Source organism: Meleagris gallopavo, chromosome Z (assembly GCF_905368555.1).
Source record: "Meleagris gallopavo chromosome Z, MGAL_WU_HG_1.1, whole genome shotgun sequence".
In the NCBI taxonomy this organism is placed as follows: domain Eukaryota; kingdom Metazoa; phylum Chordata; class Aves; order Galliformes; family Phasianidae; genus Meleagris; species Meleagris gallopavo.
Window position 1 is genome coordinate 16,938,624 of NC_139435.1, and position 19,030 is coordinate 16,957,653.

General features: G+C 40.7%; 1 protein-coding gene and 1 long non-coding RNA gene across 5 annotated transcripts in view; both read right to left on the reverse strand.

Annotated features, from left to right (window-relative positions):
- Positions 1-6,027, reverse strand: part of CDC20B (cell division cycle 20B) — a 35,381-nt gene extending 29,354 nt beyond the window's left edge. For 3 of the 4 annotated variants that reach the window (XR_014880359.1, XM_085212960.1, XM_085212958.1), the window contains exons 1-2: positions 5,856-6,027; positions 5,518-5,588 (exon numbers count right to left, since the gene is read on the reverse strand). Coding sequence is in view for 3 of the 4 variants with exons in the window: in XM_085212960.1 (XP_085069086.1) it covers positions 5,518-5,580 (63 nt within the window). In the remaining variant the exon portion in view is untranslated. The remainder of the gene's footprint in view (positions 1-5,517; positions 5,589-5,855) is intronic. The other variant, XM_085212959.1, reaches the window with a different exon arrangement.
- Positions 6,028-11,568: 5,541 nt separating this feature from the next.
- On the reverse strand, positions 11,569-18,774 carry LOC146542142 (uncharacterized). Its single transcript, XR_014880592.1, has 3 exons — positions 18,571-18,774; positions 12,968-16,980; positions 11,569-12,126 (listed from the first exon to the last, which is right to left on the reverse strand). It is a non-coding gene; the product is annotated as an uncharacterized LOC146542142 (long non-coding RNA).
- Between the last annotated feature and the right edge of the window lie 256 nt (positions 18,775-19,030).

Sequence of the window (19,030 nt, forward strand, 5' to 3'; positions counted from 1 at the left end):
CTGCGGTACAGGGTCTTGGCTACCAGCTCATTTGCTGGATTTCCAGTTTTCTGACCTGGATGCAGGTAGGGCTTTTGTGCATATATACATACAAGTGCTTACAGTAGGATTCAAAGGGCAACAAAAATCAACAGTGCAGCATTCTAAAAGACATCAGCTAGCACAGCTTTCTGAAGCTGTCCAATACAATGCCACCTACTAGAATAAGCCTCCAAACAGAAGCTGAAAAGGAGACAAAGATTCATGCCTTCTCTTCTTGCAGTTTCCTCACTCCAGCATATAACTACAAAACCATTTCCAGTTCTGTTCCAATGTTCTAGTTCAAACTGCCAAATGTTTTGATTGAAAGAGTAAATTGAAGTAAATTAATTGAGGGAGACCGTAAATAGGAATAAAGAACCCTATTCCAGCTGTCTAAGTCTTAGAGGAGAGCTGAGAGAACAGAAATGAGAGAAACCAGCATCTCAGAACTAAGAAGAAGAATATTTTTACATCAAGGTTGGTGAGGTACTAGAACACAATGCCCAGAGAGGTGATGGAAACCCCATCCTAGGAGACACTCAAGGTCAGACTAGACCAGGCTATGATCAGCCTGACCTAGCTGCAGAAGTCCCTGTTCACTGCAGGGGAGTGGGAATAAATGACATTTAAAGGTACCTTCCAATTCAAACAATATTATGATTCATTCCTAAAACCAAGCTACTCCTTGGTAAAAATAAAGCATCCTTACCTCTAGGATTTACACACATTTGAAAAGGCAAATAAATAGGAAGCAAGTTAGAGCACTGTTATACAAGCACAAATTTATAGATAATGTTCAAAATTCAGCACAATTACCTGAAAACATGTTTGCATAAATATCCACTTATAGTTTATATAGGATATTGCTTATAAAACTATATGCTATCTTACAAGCACTATAAATAGATTAAAAACTGTCTATTGGATTCTCACATAATCCCACCAACTTCAGCTAGAACTACCCTTAGAAGATTAACAGAGCCCAGTCCATGAGTGTTAAAGTTTATTAAATTCCATCTACAATATCCTATTCTGTGCCTCCCTCACTCCTTAGATCTGACATATACTCTTTACTTCCATTGTTTATCATTTAGCTGACAGCTCACATTTCCATTAAAATTTACCTTGGGGTGGATATATTCTAAATCCAGCTCTGTCACTGTTTGGACAATTCCCTATTAATTCACATAATATCAGAAATTGTAGCATAACTTCCCAAACAAAAGTTTTTTTAGTCAGTAAGACCAAAACTCCTTTTCTCATGCTCTCTCCTCCAACCAAAGACGAAGGCATTACTTGCACTTCCTACAGGGAACAGACTATGGCCCATTATATCACTTTACCTGTCTGTCATGGTAAAGCCAAAAAAATGACAAGCATGCAAAGAATTGCACAGACAAATTTTGAACTCTGACCCTGGGCAGCTTCTTTAGCTGGATATTGTTCCTGACAGTCTGAACAGCCTCTGTGCATGATCAGTATTCCTATCAACATGACTTTCCAATTTACAAAGCAAGATACAGTTTTTCTTACTGCAGTCAGGTTCCTCATCAAACTGGAACTATTTTATTTCCCTGCTTTGGCTCTCTCTCCTCTTCCTACTGCCAACTGGATTTCTGTCCTGGTTTTGGCCTTTTATCATCTCAACTCTCTAGTTATGTGATTTTTGCTCCTGCTTTTTAACTGGTTCCTACATTTTGCCTCTTGACCATGATTAACAGATGGCCTGAACATTTTACTCCTAAACGTGTTAGTGCTGTTTTTGTGATGCTTGGATTGATGGGAAAAAAAAAAAACCAAAACACCTTAGAAATTAAGCTCCTCCCATCTATTTATTGATAAAATACACATATAGAATAAACTGCATCTGTAGTTGAGAACTTTTAAATGTACCCCTGCAATGAATATCCTTCGAGTGTGAGCCTAAGTTTCTTTACATAGTGAAGGAGGAGAAGTAGGGGACTCCCCAGAAGCGTTCAAGGCCTGAACGGGGCTGTGAGCAACCTGATCTAGAGGAAGGTGTCCCTACCTATAGCAGAGGGTTGGAACTAAATGATCTTAAAGGTCCCTTCCAACCCAAACCACTCTATGATTCTATGATTCTTCTCTGCTTACTCTTTGTGTCTTTTTGTCCTAGTCCTCAGACCAAACAACGTTCCCTCAGAGCAAGCAGGATTGCTTTCAGAGTCACAGATTCTAAGAAGTGAGGCCATACTACAGTATTCACCTATTTCAATGCACTAGATGATTTTAAAATTATTTTATTTACACCTAAGCGTAACCTGAAAGGTCACCAATTCAGTGTGGAATTCATTAACATCTAAGAGCCTATAGGCATCAGATATTTCTTTCCCTACTCACTTTTGCTCATTTTCAATCATTTTTTTCATCGAAGGAAGTAAATTTCAATGAATCAGAACCCTTGTGTTTCTGCCAGTTCCCATTCAAGTGAGTTTTGCCTGAGCTGGAACCACACACCTCTTCACCTGAAGTAGGACCTACAGCAGTGAAGAAAAAGCAGAGTGCCCAAACCACAGTGGTTCTACTGTCCTCATTTTGATGAATGTTCCAAAGACTAACAGACATAAAAAAACATCCACATGGGACCCAAACCTGAAGTTTTTACTAAAGTTATTAAGTTAGCAGAATTTCTAGAAATCAGTTTAATTAGCCACATAATTGTGTAAAACACAGTTAAACGTGTTTTTATCAATTCCATCAGTTTGCATAACCTAGCACACCTACTTTCGGCTGGCATAGGGTCCACACCAGCTAAGGATCTGATGAGATATTTGTAATAAGAGTCTTTACATTCCTGTCTCAGTAGTGACGCAGTGATGTGCTAATGTGGCAGTGTAGTTAGTTGCTGGTGTATGAAGCGCAGCTAACTAACAATACACTGCCTAATCACCACACACAGTGCTAGGTGGACAGTAACTCTGCAGAGCTTCGCAAACATTGCTCCTATTTCTTTTCACAGATCTTCATTTAGAAGATTTGCAAGGCATATTACTTGCTTTGTTTGTGTGCTCCTATAATAAACAGATTCTTTTGCATTCTGTAAAATGCCAAGATGAGGATAAACAATATTTTGTTGCCTGTGGCAGTATGTGTGACAGAAGTTTGCAGGGTAACATGAATCAAAAGGATCAATTTGCTCCCAGCTCACATCCTTCTGAGGAATAATACTATGTCCTTTTCGAACTTACATGCAGATTTTTAGGACATCCATGGTCACAAATTAAGTTATTTTATGAAGCCAGTGGAGAAAAAAAACTCCAAAATGGACTTCTCTTTTTTTCTATAGAAGGGAAAGGTAACTACTTTTTCAGATATAGCCTTCAGGTACTTAGTGAAAACTTCTAATTATTCATTAAAAATAAAACTAAAATAACAGATTGCATTTGCCAAATATCATTAAACAGAATTTAAGAATTTTTTTTTAAATCATGTGGTTTTTAGTTGTGATTCTTCAGCTTTAAGAAAACTTCCAGAGAGTTTAAAGTTGTTCGAAATTACTACTGAACTAATAACTAACTGAACTAATAAATAGCTACTGAGCTAATTGCCTATCTGTTTCACGTATTTCTAAACTTCCTACTGCCTTGGTATCTATGTGCAGATGAAAATCGGAGACTGAATCAATCAAAAATTCTCTCAGTTCTTTGGTAACGGGAATACAAAATACAAGTATTATTCCAAAAGTGAGCCAAGCAATACATACAAAATTAAAACAAAAAAAAAACAACCAGTAAAAATCAATCAAGATGATGCAAAAGATTCTACAAATAAAAATAGCAACTCTCCAGTTTGATGCTAAAGGTATGTGGAGCAGGATAGCAATTGCATGTTAGCTGATGTTAAGAGTTTCAACCAGCTAACATACACTGCCACCCCACCGCACACAGAGGCACTACCTGCACTGCTGGAATTCAGATCCCTAATTCCAACCAAAGTGCCCGCCCCCCAGCAGTAGTCTGTCCCTGTAGCAGATGGCAGTGCGTTAGTGACTGCTCTATTCAGCACAGCAGCCGCTAACAGCACACTGCCTTCCCACCGCAGGGTCCATGCAGAATGAGATTTCTCATGAAATACAAGTGTCTAGAAGACATATCTTATTGCTTACCTAAATTCAGTACTGTTTCCTCTTTTGAGATTCGTGCTCTAAAGTATGTATGCATACATATATATATTCAAGCAGTAAATGCCTTCATGGCACAGGTAAGTTTCTGATTCCATAAAACTTGAATTATAATAGTAACACAGAGCCCATGTGGAGTGTGATAAGAATTATATCCCAGACTGTCAAAAAAAGGACACTTGTTTCTGTCCTTTCTGTCCATGGGCAACCACATTAGTCATTGCAGGATACCAGGCTTCACACTAAATGAGCCTGGAGCCTAATTCACTAGAGTATATTTTCTTATTCTGGAATAACAATTATCACTGATTACTTCATAGTACAAATTAACTTCAGGTGTTGAGGCACACCGTGCATCTATTTACAGCTATGAGAAAAGCCTAAAAACCCCAAGAGTCAAGTTCAGTGATACAGGATGGCTGGAGGTAACACTTTACCCCCAGCACTCATGTTGATGGAAAGCCCTTTGAAACAATGCTGAAGATAGTCGCTGACTTAGACGTTTTATGTCAAATTGAGTGAATAACAAATGTGAAGCTTTTCCCTTGCTTCTAAAAACAGCTCCTAGATCACTGAAATTGAATAGCACCAGCCCTGAATTCTCAGTACAATACACCAGAACATTCACTTGCCTGAGTGCTGCTGTCAGCAGCTGCAGAACAGTGCTGGTTAAAGAGACTTGTTCTAGTTCCACTGGGTGAGGCATCTCTGACTTTCCACGATGCTCTTGAGCGAGGCAGTCTGGAGCGCTGTGAGCAGCTGTTGGCACCTTGGGACAACAGCCAGCTAACACGCACTGCCAGGCTGCAGCGTTCTGCTCCGTCTCAGCCACCAGCTGCCTCCAGCCCCTTCTCCTGGAGTCCCATCTCTGCTTGCTTCTGCAACACAGCTTTTCCTGTGGTGTCACCTAAATACAGTATTTATTTTGAAGTGATATCCTCAGCATGCTGATGGCAGTGCTTCTGTACTATGACCATACCTATGGGCAGAATGCTCATCTCCCACTTCAGCAATTTCAGTGTGGTCATTGTTTGTTACAGTGCCACCCACTCCACCACGTAGTCTCACGAGGTTTTGTTATTGGTGCCTTCACACACAAGGTACCTGTGCTTTGCATCCTGCACTTTGGTGATGATTCTGAATCCTCCCCTCAAAAGCTTTACCACGGTTTGTGTTTTTTAGCATTTCAGATCCTGCAGTTAAGAAGGTGTAAGTACTAACAAGAAAGTAAAAAGCCTGTAATCTCCATTTCTCAAAATCACATTCTAGAGCCTCCTCCTTTCCCTCCCCCAGAAATACAGAAAGGGAGCACTTCAGCACAAGCACACAAGAGCAAACATCTGTTCTGCCCTTACCTCAGCCACTTTCTGTAGGTTTTGCTCCCTGCTCCACTCAAGGTCTTTTTCAAGCACACTCATAACTCTTCCTTGAAAGAAAAGAGGCACAGCACTCAGTGGATGCGGGGTTCCCAAAGGGGCGGCAGCTCTTCCCCCTCCATCCCTCCTTCCCATCCCTCCATCCTATCCCTCCATCCCATCTCTCCATCCCCGGACAGGTACAGTCCTGGGGCAGCAGCAGCCCCACATCCTCACAGGGCGCTGGGACCCTAGGCGCTGTTATCCATTGCCGGTACTCCTCCGCCCTCACTCACTCCCCGGCAGACTTTCCTCCTTTCCAGTCCACCCCTGCGGACCTGGCTGAGCGCTCCGTTTTAGCCACCTGACGCCCAGGGCTCCCGCAGTGGCACAGCCCGGACGGCGGGCATGTGCGAGAGAGGCCACCTCCAGGCACGGCCCTTGTAGGCAGACGACCCCGGGGCAGCGATGCTACCCGCCCTCTACGCACTCTCTGCCGGCCGCCGGCGCTCTTTAAGTGTCCGCGGGCGCGGCCGGCGAGGCGGGAACCCACTACTGGCCCGGCCCGGCCCGGCCCAGCGCTGCCCGCCGGCGGGACGCGGCGCGCCGGGCTGCGCGGCGGCGCCAAGGAGCGGCGGCAGCGGCGCCAAGGAGCGCGGCGCGGCGTGGCAGAACCCCCGCGGCCGCGGGTAGCGAGGCGGGCGGGATGCGTTCCGTGCCCGGGGCAGGCAGGCGATACAGGACCCCGATGCCGGGCGAGCGTGACGCGAGGCCCGCACCTGGCCCGTTCTCGCGGTGCCGGCGGGACAGGGGCTCTGTGCGTGAAGGGCAGTGCGCAGGGCTGCTTCTCAGGGCTGGCAGCTTGGGCCTTGGAACCCTGTTGGAGTAGGCTTTAATCGAATCCCAAGAGATAGCAGGAGAGAAGAGCAGTGACCAACACGCTTTTCTTCTGCATTTTATTCAAAATAAGTTCTGAGCGGTACTTTGTCGGCTTTTGTCGCAGGCTCCAGGTTGTGCAGTTACACCACTTGAGTTTTCAACCAGCAAGAGCTGAGGGACACACAGCATGTCAGAGAACCCATTTTTCCTCATTCTAACTTCTAAGTTTCGGAATTAACATTAAAATCATAGAATCATTGAACCGTTTGAGTTGGAAGGGACCTTTAAAGGTCATCCAGTCCAACTGCCCTGCAGTAAATAGGGACACACAGCTACACCAGGTTGCTCAGAGCCTGGCCCAGCCTGGTCTCAAATGTCTTCAGGGCACCCACCGCCTCTGCAGGCAACCTGTTCATGCGTCAAAATCATTATTATAAAAATCTTCTCTTATACCAATCTTAATCTCCCCTTTTTAGTATGAAACCATTTCCCCTTGTCTTGTCACCACAGACCCTGCTAAAGTGTCTGTCCCCTTCTTTCCCGTAGCTCCCTTTTAGATACTGAAAGGCCAGTCTCAGGTCTCCCCAGAGTCTTCTCTTCTCCAGGCTGAACATCCCCAGTTCTCTCAGCCTGTCCTCATATGGAGGTGTTCCCTCCCTTGGATCATTATTATAACCCTTCTCTGGACACACTCCAACAGGTTCAGGTCTCCATGTCTCCATTAAAATGTTATTTTCTAGGACTAAGGATATAGTGCCACATATGAAATGGACTCAGATTTTCCTTATTTATGTTTTCACTTTTCCCCAGAAGAAGACACTTTCCAATTGGAAAAGTGATAGTTGACAAAAGGAAAATTTTCCCTGAAAAATCTCTTCATGTCATGTCCTGCTTTCCTTGTCAATTCTACAGCAGCCTGTGTGGTGTCTGGATGAGGAGATCATACAAGCAAGGCAAGAGTGGAGAATATATTTATTAATATCCCAGTTCTAAACAAATCTTAGACAGCAGGTTGTAGAGCTGTTATGCCAGATTAGTGTAAAACTCAGAGGTGTAATTTTGTCATTTCACTGCTACTGGTAATGAGACAGCAAAGGACACGCAGGCTACCAAGTGGCTGAGTCACTCAGAATCACTGTAACACTCGGTGTAAAACAAACAATAAGGAGAGCAGTGCAGGACTTCTGCCACAAAGACTTGTTTGCAAGGCGTTCGTTTAACTGAAGATGAATTCTTCTTACCGGAGTAATACTCAAGCAAGCATTGCCAGCCAGTGCTTCTTTGTACAGTCACTGCCTGGAGGCAGCGCTAGTAAGTGCTGCAGAACCAACTCATGGTAACAGGTCATCCATCAGCAAATCTCAAGCAAAGTGTATCCAACAGTTACTTACCAGACCACTTCCCGGGCCTCTAACAAAGCTTTAGTTTCCTGAAACTTAATGAGAGGTATCTTTCAGATGAACACATCGGTAACAGCACAATTTTAAGTGAGAATAATTTGCCTCATAGTGCTATGCTCTAAAGGGTTTACCATCTGAGAGCTTTATGGCTGAAAAATGCAATCAAAACCTGAAGTTTTTAGAACCAGCAAGCATTTGTATGAGTGAACCAGAGTTAGAATTAATCAAACTTCAGTGGAGGAAATGTTTAAAAAAAACTTGAAACACCCTTAATCTAGAATAATTGTTATGAGTCAAGTCAGACGTTCCCAATCTTATGAAAAAAAAACAAAGGGAGAAAGAGAGAGGGAGAGAGAGAGCAATAATTGCTCTGTATCTGTGTAACTCTTTTCAAGAAACCAATTACAAACACTACCAGAAGCCTCCTGTGGAATATGATAGTTATTCTCATTTTCTGACACTTTCAGGATACATTTGTACAGTGTAAGCAAATTCCACATTCGTTAAAGCTGACTGCTTCATTTGAAGTGCCTAATATTTTGGGAATGATGTGATAAATGAGAGCTCTATTGCCACTTACAAACTGGGAATGAATTATCAACAGTACAACTTGGTTTTAGAAAAGCTGCCCACAGCTGAGCATGTAACTTCTGAAATGCTGCCAGCCCTTCACAAAATTTCTTCAAAATGAAAATAAATTATTAAATGTCTTGATTTTTCTCTTACTTTTTCTCCTTTTAAGCTTCACATTATGGAACACATGCAGCCGATTACTCCATTATTTCACTTACATACAGGAAATGTGAGTTTGCAGTCTTCAGTTTCTAGCTCACTGTTAAGCACGTTCCCTTAAAATTGGAATGTAAAAACCATGCAATTTGTCTTTCTGGCAGCAGATGGTGCTAATATGTTTTGGTTCACCAAAGCCAAGTTCAAAGTCTTGCACCTGGGTTGTGGCAACCGCCCACTATCAGTACAAGCTGGGGGATGAAAGGATGGAGCACAGCCTTGCTAAAAAGGACCTGGTGGTGTCAGTGGATGGGAAGCTGGACATGAGTCAGTAAAGTGCCAGCTCAGCCCAGAAGGCCAACCATATTCTGGGCTGCATCAAAAGAAGCAGGGCTTTCAGGGTGTTGCAGGTCATCCTGCCCCTCTACTCTGTGCTGATGAGACTTTGCTTGAGTACTGCATCCAAATGTGGAGTCCTCAGTACAGGAGAGACACGGATCTGTTGGAGCACGTCTAGAGGAGTGCAACAAAAATGATCCAAGGGATAGAACATCTCTCCTATGAGGATAGCTGAAAGGGCTAGAACTGTTCAGCCTGGAGAAAAAAAGGCTCTAGGAAGACCTGAGAGTAGTCTTTCAGTATCCACGTTTCAATACCTAAAGATGCAGTAACACAGCAGACTCATTAGCATTGTCTGCAGTGATAGGATAAGAGGAAATGATTTCAGACTAAAAGAGGAGAGATTTAGATCAAATATAAGAAAAAAAAGTTGTTAAGGGTAGTGGGGCAATAAAGCTGGTTGCTCAGAAAGCTAGTGGGTGCCCGTCCCTGGAGACTTTCAAGGCCAGGCTGAACAACCTGCCCTAGCTGTAAGTGTCTGTTCTCATGGCAGGGGAGTTGGACTGGATTAAGAATCCCTTCCAACTCACATGGTTCTATGAGTCTATCAGCTTCAGCGGACTCTGAGATTAAATATCATTTTTTCATTTGAAGCTGAGATGTGAACACGAACAGCAAGCTTCACAAAGTCACCAGACAGCTAAGCCATGGCAGAGGCACCACGTTCAGGAAAAGCTGAGTTTATCACATGCAAACCACTGAACAAGAAGAAACAGGAGCCCAGGTGTCTCAGTATGTAATAATAATGATGCTTACTGACAGAGGTGATGCTAGCCTATACTTATTTCTAACAAGTAAAAAGGTCACAAGATCTCATCATTGAAAGCTGTCTTAAAGTAATAGATCAGAGATTGTCTCCATTTCAGCAAAAAAGAAACAAAAACAAGATTTCCAAAGGCTAGAGAAACCTTCCTGACTAAGGAGAGCAGTGAACATGGAGTGTGCCCTGGTCTGAACCAATACAAATGGTTTTTCACAGAGAATATAGTCACTGTCTGTGATACCCAACTTGAGAAACTAAATGAGATGTAACCAATTGTACGAGAAAGAAAGGAAGTGACTTTTTTGGAAATTGAAGAGATAAATCTGAATATGATTCATAAAAATTTTCTGTTGCTCTTTGAAATATGTAGGGGAAAATTGTTAAACCCATTTTGATGAAAATTTTATTCCCATTAGCAGTTGCAAAGTGATGAGAAGTTTCTGGAAAGTGTGGCTTCCTTACAGTTTGAAATGGAAGTATCTGTTTTATTAGAAGCTCACAGTAGTCTTGAGGAATTGAAAGATTTTTCTTCCTGTATTTATTTGCGGTTCTCCCTAGTTTTCAGCCACTATTCCAGAAAGATCCCATCTTATCTGCTCAGACATGTCAGTGCCATGAGTAAATTAGAGGAATAGTTCTTGGCATGGTACAGAGCAAACTCTAAAGTCTGACAATAGACTTAGATAATGGTTTCCATTTGCAAAGGGCAGATTTGATTCTCAAGTGTTTCTGAGTGTCATGGTGAGCAGGGAAAGGATGGGTAAGGAAGGAATCAGGAAAGGGAAAGGACTTGCTGCAGTTCATATGGCTGTTCTCTTCACACTGCCATAAGCACTCACTGTTTAGATTCCAGGATGAAATATTATTGACCATACAACTGGAATATTCTGGCAGTGAAGCCACAGCTTTGATTTAGCTGAACAAAGCCTGGGCAATTATTATTTCCTTCAAAATACGATGTGCACCATAGTTCCAGTTTCTTTGCTGGGGTTTTCCGTAAGCCATGTACTTCACATCTCAGTTACACAGTCTGCTCATTAGACAGCTTTTCTCTCACTGATCTTTGCCAACACAGTGAAACTGTGAACAAATGGAGAGTGAGGTCTAGAAATGATTATGTGCTCTTCTCCCTCAGTTGAACCACAGCAGTTCAGGAATTAAGGAAAATTTCATCCCCTACACAGGCAAGAAAGAAAACAAAAAAAATGATTCTGAAGCTATTCCTTGTGTGCTGCATTCTGTCACTGCAAGTATGCTGCATTTTCTAGAAAAACATACCTTTACATTCTTCTGTTCTTTGTGTGTTTGTGCCACACAATGACTTAAACTTCTGTTATTTTCAGTGTTATATTTAAAAGTGAATACTATCTTAGTTCACAAGCTATGTAAGTAGATGAATGTGGGAATATGAGAAAAACTATTCAGAGCAGCAGCTGTAAAGCAAGATGAACAGCATGAGAACCAAGGACACCTCTATAAGAAGAGAAAAAGCAAAAGGAACAGCTCGTGGCTCTGATTGGGTAAGCACCCACATGCATGGTTAAGGAGTGATTGTAGAATGCTCTGTAAAGGTGAATGGGAAAGTTGTAAGAGCAAATGGGAAAGCTAAAAAAGGAAACTTGTGAATGTTTATAAATAATGTAAGAACTTGTAATAAACAATTCAGATAGTTCACATCTGAGTCCATGCAGCAGACACTGCAGATGAAGATCTCTTTAGTTCAAGTAGAAATTTGTGTTAGCTGTCAGTCTGTGGTTTGTTCAAGGTTTTTAATTGTTCTGAAAACAGGAGATAAGAAAAAAGGAAGAAAGAAAAAAAAACACTGAAGCTGAGAAAGCTGACAAAGTAACTGGACACACTAACGAGTTTTGTTGAGCAGGTATTCCCTTTATTACAATGCTGGGTGCATGGGGGATTGCTCCCACCGGGCATCCACACTGAGAGAAGCAGTGACTACATACTTAAAGGTATAGTGAATGAATATATATTCATTTCATTCCAAGGACATGGGCAGCAATAACATCTCTGGTGGTCATGGGAGAAGGACGTGGTCCTGCTTGCTGTAAATTTCCAACCTTTTAAGGGGGGTAGACCAAACTGGTTCCCACTGATGTTACATTGAGCCGAGGCATCTGTTTGGCCATTTTATCTTCAACAGCGGGACATCTATTCTCCTTTCTTATCTTCATTTGACAACAAGCTCTGCAGCCTTCTCAGTCCTCTCTTCTTGAGCTTACATTTATGCAAGCCTTTGTCCTTCAGCTTATGTCGGTTCAAGTTATGCGAGAGGCTATTCTCACAATATAGAAAAGCTGTTCTCATCCATCATTTATCAAGTGATGATGCTTGGAGGGCTGCATTTTAGTAAAATGTTTGGCCTTTAATGCAGAATACTCTTGAGTTCCAGGATTGCTGGTTTTAATGTGGCTTTTAGCTTTCCTAAAACAATACAATTCACAATCAATTTCTTCAGCATTACATTATAGTAATCACCCCTTGTCTCTGTTCATTTGGCAGATCAAGAGCTATCCTTCTAAGTCATACTTTTCCAGGCCTTTCTGCAAAGTTTCTCCCATCAGTGTATACTCCTTTTTTTTTTTTTTTTTTTTTTTTTCCTGTAGCATTAAGAATTCAGTTGGGTGAGACACTTCTGCAAAGACTGTCTTAGTTAAGGCTCCCAGAACAGAATCCTGTGCTTGCTTTGAGCATACTACAGTTTGTTTAGCTTGGCAGAATTTCATCCCAACAACAGAACATTTAGGTTGTTGCCAGCTGCCAGATGTGTGCCTAAATAATATTTCAACCTGGAATCCAGAGATTCTGGATTAACCAACTGCCAAAATGCCACCAATATCCATTTCTTTCCAAAGCGTTTCTAGCCACTTCTATTGGTAGCATAGTACTTGGTACTGGTAAAAATGGTTAAATATATATATATATATTCAAAAACCCACGTCCAGCAAGAGGATTGAATTGGATGATCTTTTGAGGTCCCTTCCAGTCCTGACATTCTGTGATTCTGTGATTACCACTAGTTTATTCACATGTACTCATGTGACTTCCAGAAAGATGTGGAATGTAGCTCCATTATAGCACTCGGGAACCATAACTGTAAAGTGCACAACAGTTTATATTGTTACTTCTCTGCATTTTCTAGTGTGGGATGTTTATTGAGGAAAGCATTGAGGAAAAAATGCACATTATTCTCATCATCATGATACACCGATAAAAACAAAAAAAGAATTACCACATGGGAGCTTTGTTTTGAAAAGGTACTTACAATTTAGGGTACAACTTCAGCTTTGTTGAAGGCTATACTAATACCACTGTGAAAAGGAGTGGAGAGATTCCATTCAGTGCTGGGCAGCTTTACTCTCTGAACTGTCTGAAAATTCATCAGATTGGAGCATGAACTCAAAATTGTCTGTGACATACAACTGGACTGTGAAGAAAACAGTTCCACAAAGGTCAGACAATTTGATTGAAGCAGTTCTCCATCCAAAATCAATTTGAATTTGTTCAGAAAATTGTTCCTGAAATTCTGTGGCATCTGCATATCATGGAAACCATCTCCAATTTCAGTTCAAGAAAATAGTATTAGGAGAATTGAGCTGGACTATATTTTAAGCTATTTGTCTTTTTATTTGAGTACTACAGTCTTTGGATCATGTCAGTAGCTACAATCACAGATCATGTAACTCACTATGAAGAAGCTAACTTTATTGTAGATGTTCATGTATTTCAGCTCTTTCATCCTTCTGAACTTCTGAAACCTTTTCTTGATGGTAGTGTACAAATAAGTCAGATCTGTCTACCCACAATGTTTGAAATGCTCTCCCCTCACTGCAGATACGAATCCATTACAGATTGTCTCAGAGGAATTTTTTTCTTCAGTTCTGCAATGCTGTATTCCTGAGTCCATTCAAAGACCCAGTGAGGTAAAGGAATTTCTGTGTGAATTTCACCAGGAGAAATAACTGCATAATATAAGAAAAGAGAGGAGCACAGTACAAATGTATGTATAAATTGAGCTGTGTTGGGAGCTATCAGATAAAACAAGAATAAAATGATAGAAAACATTTATCAGTAAATATATCTGAAATTGCATCAGTAACACCTTTCACGCAAGCAAACCACTGTAAGAGGTTGATCTATTTTAAAAGAACACAAAATGCCCAAGGACATATTTGAAATTGAAATGTGTTAGGAAACCTTCTTCATCTGTTTATTTCCACCTGAAATCTAAGTTAGACAATAATAAAAACTACTTCTTTGTTGTAGTACAGTGAACGCCCCTTAGAGCATAACAATACAGACCTGCTTCGAATGTCAGTTAAGTAATGTTTTCAGGCATTCAGAATTGCTCTTTATTTCTAAATAGTTCTATGCACTCTTCTGAGGATTCATTTAAAGTTAGAAGCACGATGTGTTCGTCAAGCAGAGAACTGATCTCAAACCAGAGGGATATTTTTCTGTAAATGGTGTAATTCTGTTTGCTACATCATTCATGACAGACAGCAATAAAGTAATAAAATTAAAAATGATAGAACTATGATGTCTAGAATTTTTTTAAAAAGCACATTAAAAAAAATCCTAAGCTTCCCTGTTTATAGACATGTGAATATATATGAATATGTATAGGTAAATACAATATAAATGAGTACATATGAAGAGGTGTCTCTCTGCACTGTCCCCCTGACCAGCAGTCACCCACTCTCCTGCCCAAACCTGGAGCAGCACCCTTTCCCTCACTTGAGCCAGGGTGCTGCAGGAAGATGGGCCAGCACCAAACAACCTACTCCTAACACACCCAAACACTGGTAGACCAGAGCACAAGTGTGCAGTTGGCCTTCTGCTCCCTGCTGGGTACACCCAGTGCTACACATTTGGACCCCTACACAGAGCCAGGGGAGGTGGGAGGCAGACACAAGACAAGGAAACCCCCATTCTGAGCTGCCTGAGGAAGTGTTAGGCACTGAGGAGCTGCCCCAGCACCACAGCACCTATCTGCAGCCCTGTAACAGCCGCCTACAAATTCACTCGAGTGAAATTATACAGTCCAGTATGTAAATTGAAGGTTCCATTGTTTAAGACTATTTGGTGAATGCAATATAGACTGGTTATTTGTAATATGCCAGCATAATCACAATATTTGTTGTGAATTGAAACAAGATGTATTTACTGCTGTGAACCTTGCTTTCTGCAGTAACACTACACAAGTCCATGATGTTTTATGGTTATCTTGAATGAGGCCTTCTGGCTAGGAAAGCAACAATAGCACTGACATACAGCTCTTAGATAATAAGATACTAACAAATTAGATTCTTAGATAATTCTGTTGGTATCAAAAGCTGCTGGAACAGACTATAATAAAACAGAAATAAACAGGCTGGTGACCATGCATGCACCCTCTTCATGCCAGAAATACCAGTGCTGCTGCTTTGCAAGTTGCCACTGAAGCTATGTTCCTCCTTTGTGTTTGTACAAATAAAGAGATATCCCATATATCACCATTGCTGTACAGTGGTCATCCTCAGCTGCTAATTCCCTTCAGCCTGATTCAAAGATGTGAATTACTCCATGAGGAACCTCCAAAGCTGTCCCATAACAATCAGGGCTGTTTCCCTGAGGGTGATCCCTAACCCCCTATGCTGCTTCACAAATCTGTGTGAAGGACTTCTCATACTTGTTCCACTGAAGTTTCAGCAGCAATAACAACAGCAGAAGTATCTGCTAGCTGTGCATGTGTACACAGATGGTGATCAATTCTATGGCAACTCTTCCATACTGGGCTTGATTTAGTTTGTGCTACACAATTTTGAAGCACCAAGCCTAGCACAAAGCAGCACAGAATCAGGGGGAGGTTAAAGAAAAACATAGTCAGTCCCCCAAAGAAAAGAAGTCAAAATAGTACTGAGATCACATCTTTATCACTTTGTGTAGTCTACCTCTGATGAGCGAAATGAGAGATTATCAAGTCTTGCTCTTAGCAATTCCTGTAAGAGTACGTGGTGTGTAGTAGTCTTCTAAAACAGCAAATGCAGTTACTGCCTCCATTTATAATAATGAAAATACAATATTTTATTACGTGTTTGTTGTTTTCTTACTTGACCCTGATGTTTGTCTTCACCTTTTTTGCCTTGGTTTGGATACCACTATGTTTCTTGCTTATTGTGTGTCATATCTCTTTGCTACTTATTCTTTGTTCTGTGATACCGGTTTTTTCTTACTGAGAATGTGAAAATGTTGAATATAAGCACTAAAATGTAGTGCAAATTTGTCAGTACTGTTATTCACAGGTTGTTTAGTTTCTGTCTTGATTTTCACTGAGAAACTTCTGCTTGTAGTCACAATCACTTCTAAACCCAGATCGTATGTACTTCTTGCAGTGTAAACATTGCAAGGAACAAACATTAATTCTCTTGAATTTATGACCCACTTTCTAATTTGCATTGTACCTAATGCTAATAAAGTGCCCCTTTGATTAAACAAGTATGTTTGCTTTGCAATAGAATGTGCTTGGAAATGTTTTATTTAAGCAAAGTGACTTGGTTATCTTATGGGACAGTTTTCAAAAGCATCTGATGCCCCTAATATTCATTTTGTTCACTGACCCTTTCTATGTGCTGCTTAGGACTTGGAAGAATCCTAACAGAAAACCTTGCTCAGTGATCTAGAAGAACACAATTCCACAGGCACCAACAGAGTTTCTCATTTTTATAGCCAAATCTCCACTTCTGTACTAGCAATTGGATGTATGCAAAATGACAAGTGAAAAAAGCACACTATGATTGCTTCCAGCTCAAAGAAAGTTGTTTCATCAACATAACTGAAGATATATCTATGAAGCTCATGCCTTCCTATCCTGCATAAGCCTGACTGAAAGACCACAGAGCATTTATTTCTTTGAGAGGGCTGTGGAAATATGAACAATCCAGGAAGAATAGTTGAGAATTTTCAAAGAGAGTGAACAGGAACATGGGGGTTACCAAGCTGATATTCTAGTACCTAATAACAACAACGACAACAAAGGAGACTTTTTTCTTTTTTTTTTTCCAAAATATTCATACTTAGCATAGGATACCAAAAGTGTGATAAAGTGAGTTACAGAATTTGTGTAGGAAATGACAATTTGCTCATCTGCTTTTTGGGAAATCAGGAAAAGCCTTTCTAAATATCCATGTCTCTAATTCTTCTTCTGTGAGAGGTTGGTCAGGGTCACTGCTCCTTGCACTGATGGTTTTGCCATATTCTATGTTCTGTGTTCTGTGTTCTATGCTCTATGTTACAGTTCTATAAAGAAAAACAAAAGAGAGAAAAAAGATTTAAAAAAATAAAGAATTTAATATGAAAAAAGAAAGATATTTAAGATAGTTAGCTCTGTTAAAATATGTTCCTTTTCTCTTTTAGATATTTGGGATATGTGGCCATGAAATTCTGAGTCTTCTATCAGAAGGAGAAACAAGCAAGAAGGACAGACACTTTCAAAAAACATCTTAGGGCAGAGTCTGTAAGTTTACAGATCATGCAGCACAACAAGTTCTGGTTTTGGTGTTCTGAGCACTTTTGAACTATCAACACAACCTTCAAAAATTATCTTTGGGCAGAGACTGTAAGTTTACAGAACATGCAGCACAACAAGTTTTGGTTTTGGGGTTCTGAGCACTTTTGAACTATCAACACAGTAGAAGGCAAAGAGACAAGCAGACTTGGAAAAGGGAGGAAGATGATAACGTGTAAATACACTGTTAAGCTTTTTTTTCATTTAGCTTAATTTGAAGTTATATGAGCTCTGACCAACTGTTTCATGCATTTTTAAGCTGATGACTTGATAAACCAGATTAAAATTTACCACCAGGTGCTGTGTTCACCTAAATTAATGTGGATGAGTAAAGCCTCATCTTTCTGCCTAAAGCACTGCACAGGCACCCATCATCATCACAATGTAGGAGCTCTCTAAAATGATCATTGCCCTCCTTTCTTGTTGAGAAGAGACAAAATGGAGTCCTCCATTTTTTTCCAGAATGCATGCTCTTTTCCTCTTAACACCTAAATCTGTTGTACACTTTGCCTCCACTGATTGTTTTGTCCTGGTGGATCTTCCACCTGCAGGCTGGAAGTTTTCTTGTTCCATGGAAAGTGAATTTTGAGAGAAACAATGATTGCAGACAGAGAAACAATAGCCTGGGTGAAAAAGTCTATTTCTAATCAAGCTTTCTAAATCAGGAAAAGCTAAATGTTGAATAGAAATTCTGTGCAGATAAATACTGTAGGAGATTTGCTGGCTGAAAGAAGCAATGTATATGGATTCACCCATTTTTCTGACATTTTTAGCCTCTGTCTAAATTCATGCTTCAGAAGTTTTCATGTTTTTTATTTTGCAAAAATTTTGATGTTACAAATCAAAATGGAACATTTCTAGAGCATTTCTACACTTCTATCCTTCTTTTCGCTTTTGAAGTGCTTAAATTTCATGCAGGAATTAAAGCACATATCCCTGAGCTGAACTTCGCTTATCTGGAAGCTGCACACATGCCAGAAGCTGAAATTCAAGCTCCATAACTTTACTGAATGCCCGTCCTTTGCTGGATATTATTCAAATGCTTTCATAGGATCTGTGTTGTAGCTGCTGACTGAAAATAATGTGACAATATTCTGAGGTGCGTCTCTGTACAATAAACAAATTAATCTGGCTAAATCTTTCATTTATGTGGAAAGAGGTTAGGGCTGTAACATATATATGTATTTATTGCTTTATTTAAACAGCTAAATGCTGTTCAACACATTGTAAGGAATGCTTTTATACTGACGCTTAATTTTGGTATGCTAAATAGCTATTCTTACAGTAAAAAGTAAAATAAAATAAAACAAAATCCAACTTACCTATTTACGAATACTGATTTATCTTCAAAAATACTGGAGCATCTGAAACTACAGCACTATTGTATATTGCAGCCACTCAAAGTAACATTGTCAGTAGTGGAAAATGAAATTTCCTGTGTCTGGTCCACTTCTGCTAAGAGAAGGTGAATCAGAGATAATGAATCTGGTAAATCATGCTACACTTACTGCTAGGACAGTTGTTGCCAGAAAGTGTAGGGAAGGAAGGAGAGGAGGAAGGGAGGGAGGAAGGGAGGAAGGGAGGGAGGAAGGGAGGGAGGGAGGGAGGAAGGAAGGGAGGGAGGGAGGAAGGAAGGAAGGAAGGAAGGAAGGAAGGAAGGAAGGAAGGAAGGAAGGAAGGAAGGAAGGAAGGAAGGAAGGAAGGAAGGAAGGAAGGAAGGAAGGAAGGAAGGAAGGAAGGAAGGAAGGAAGGAAGGAAGGAAGGAAAGGAAGGAAGGAAGGA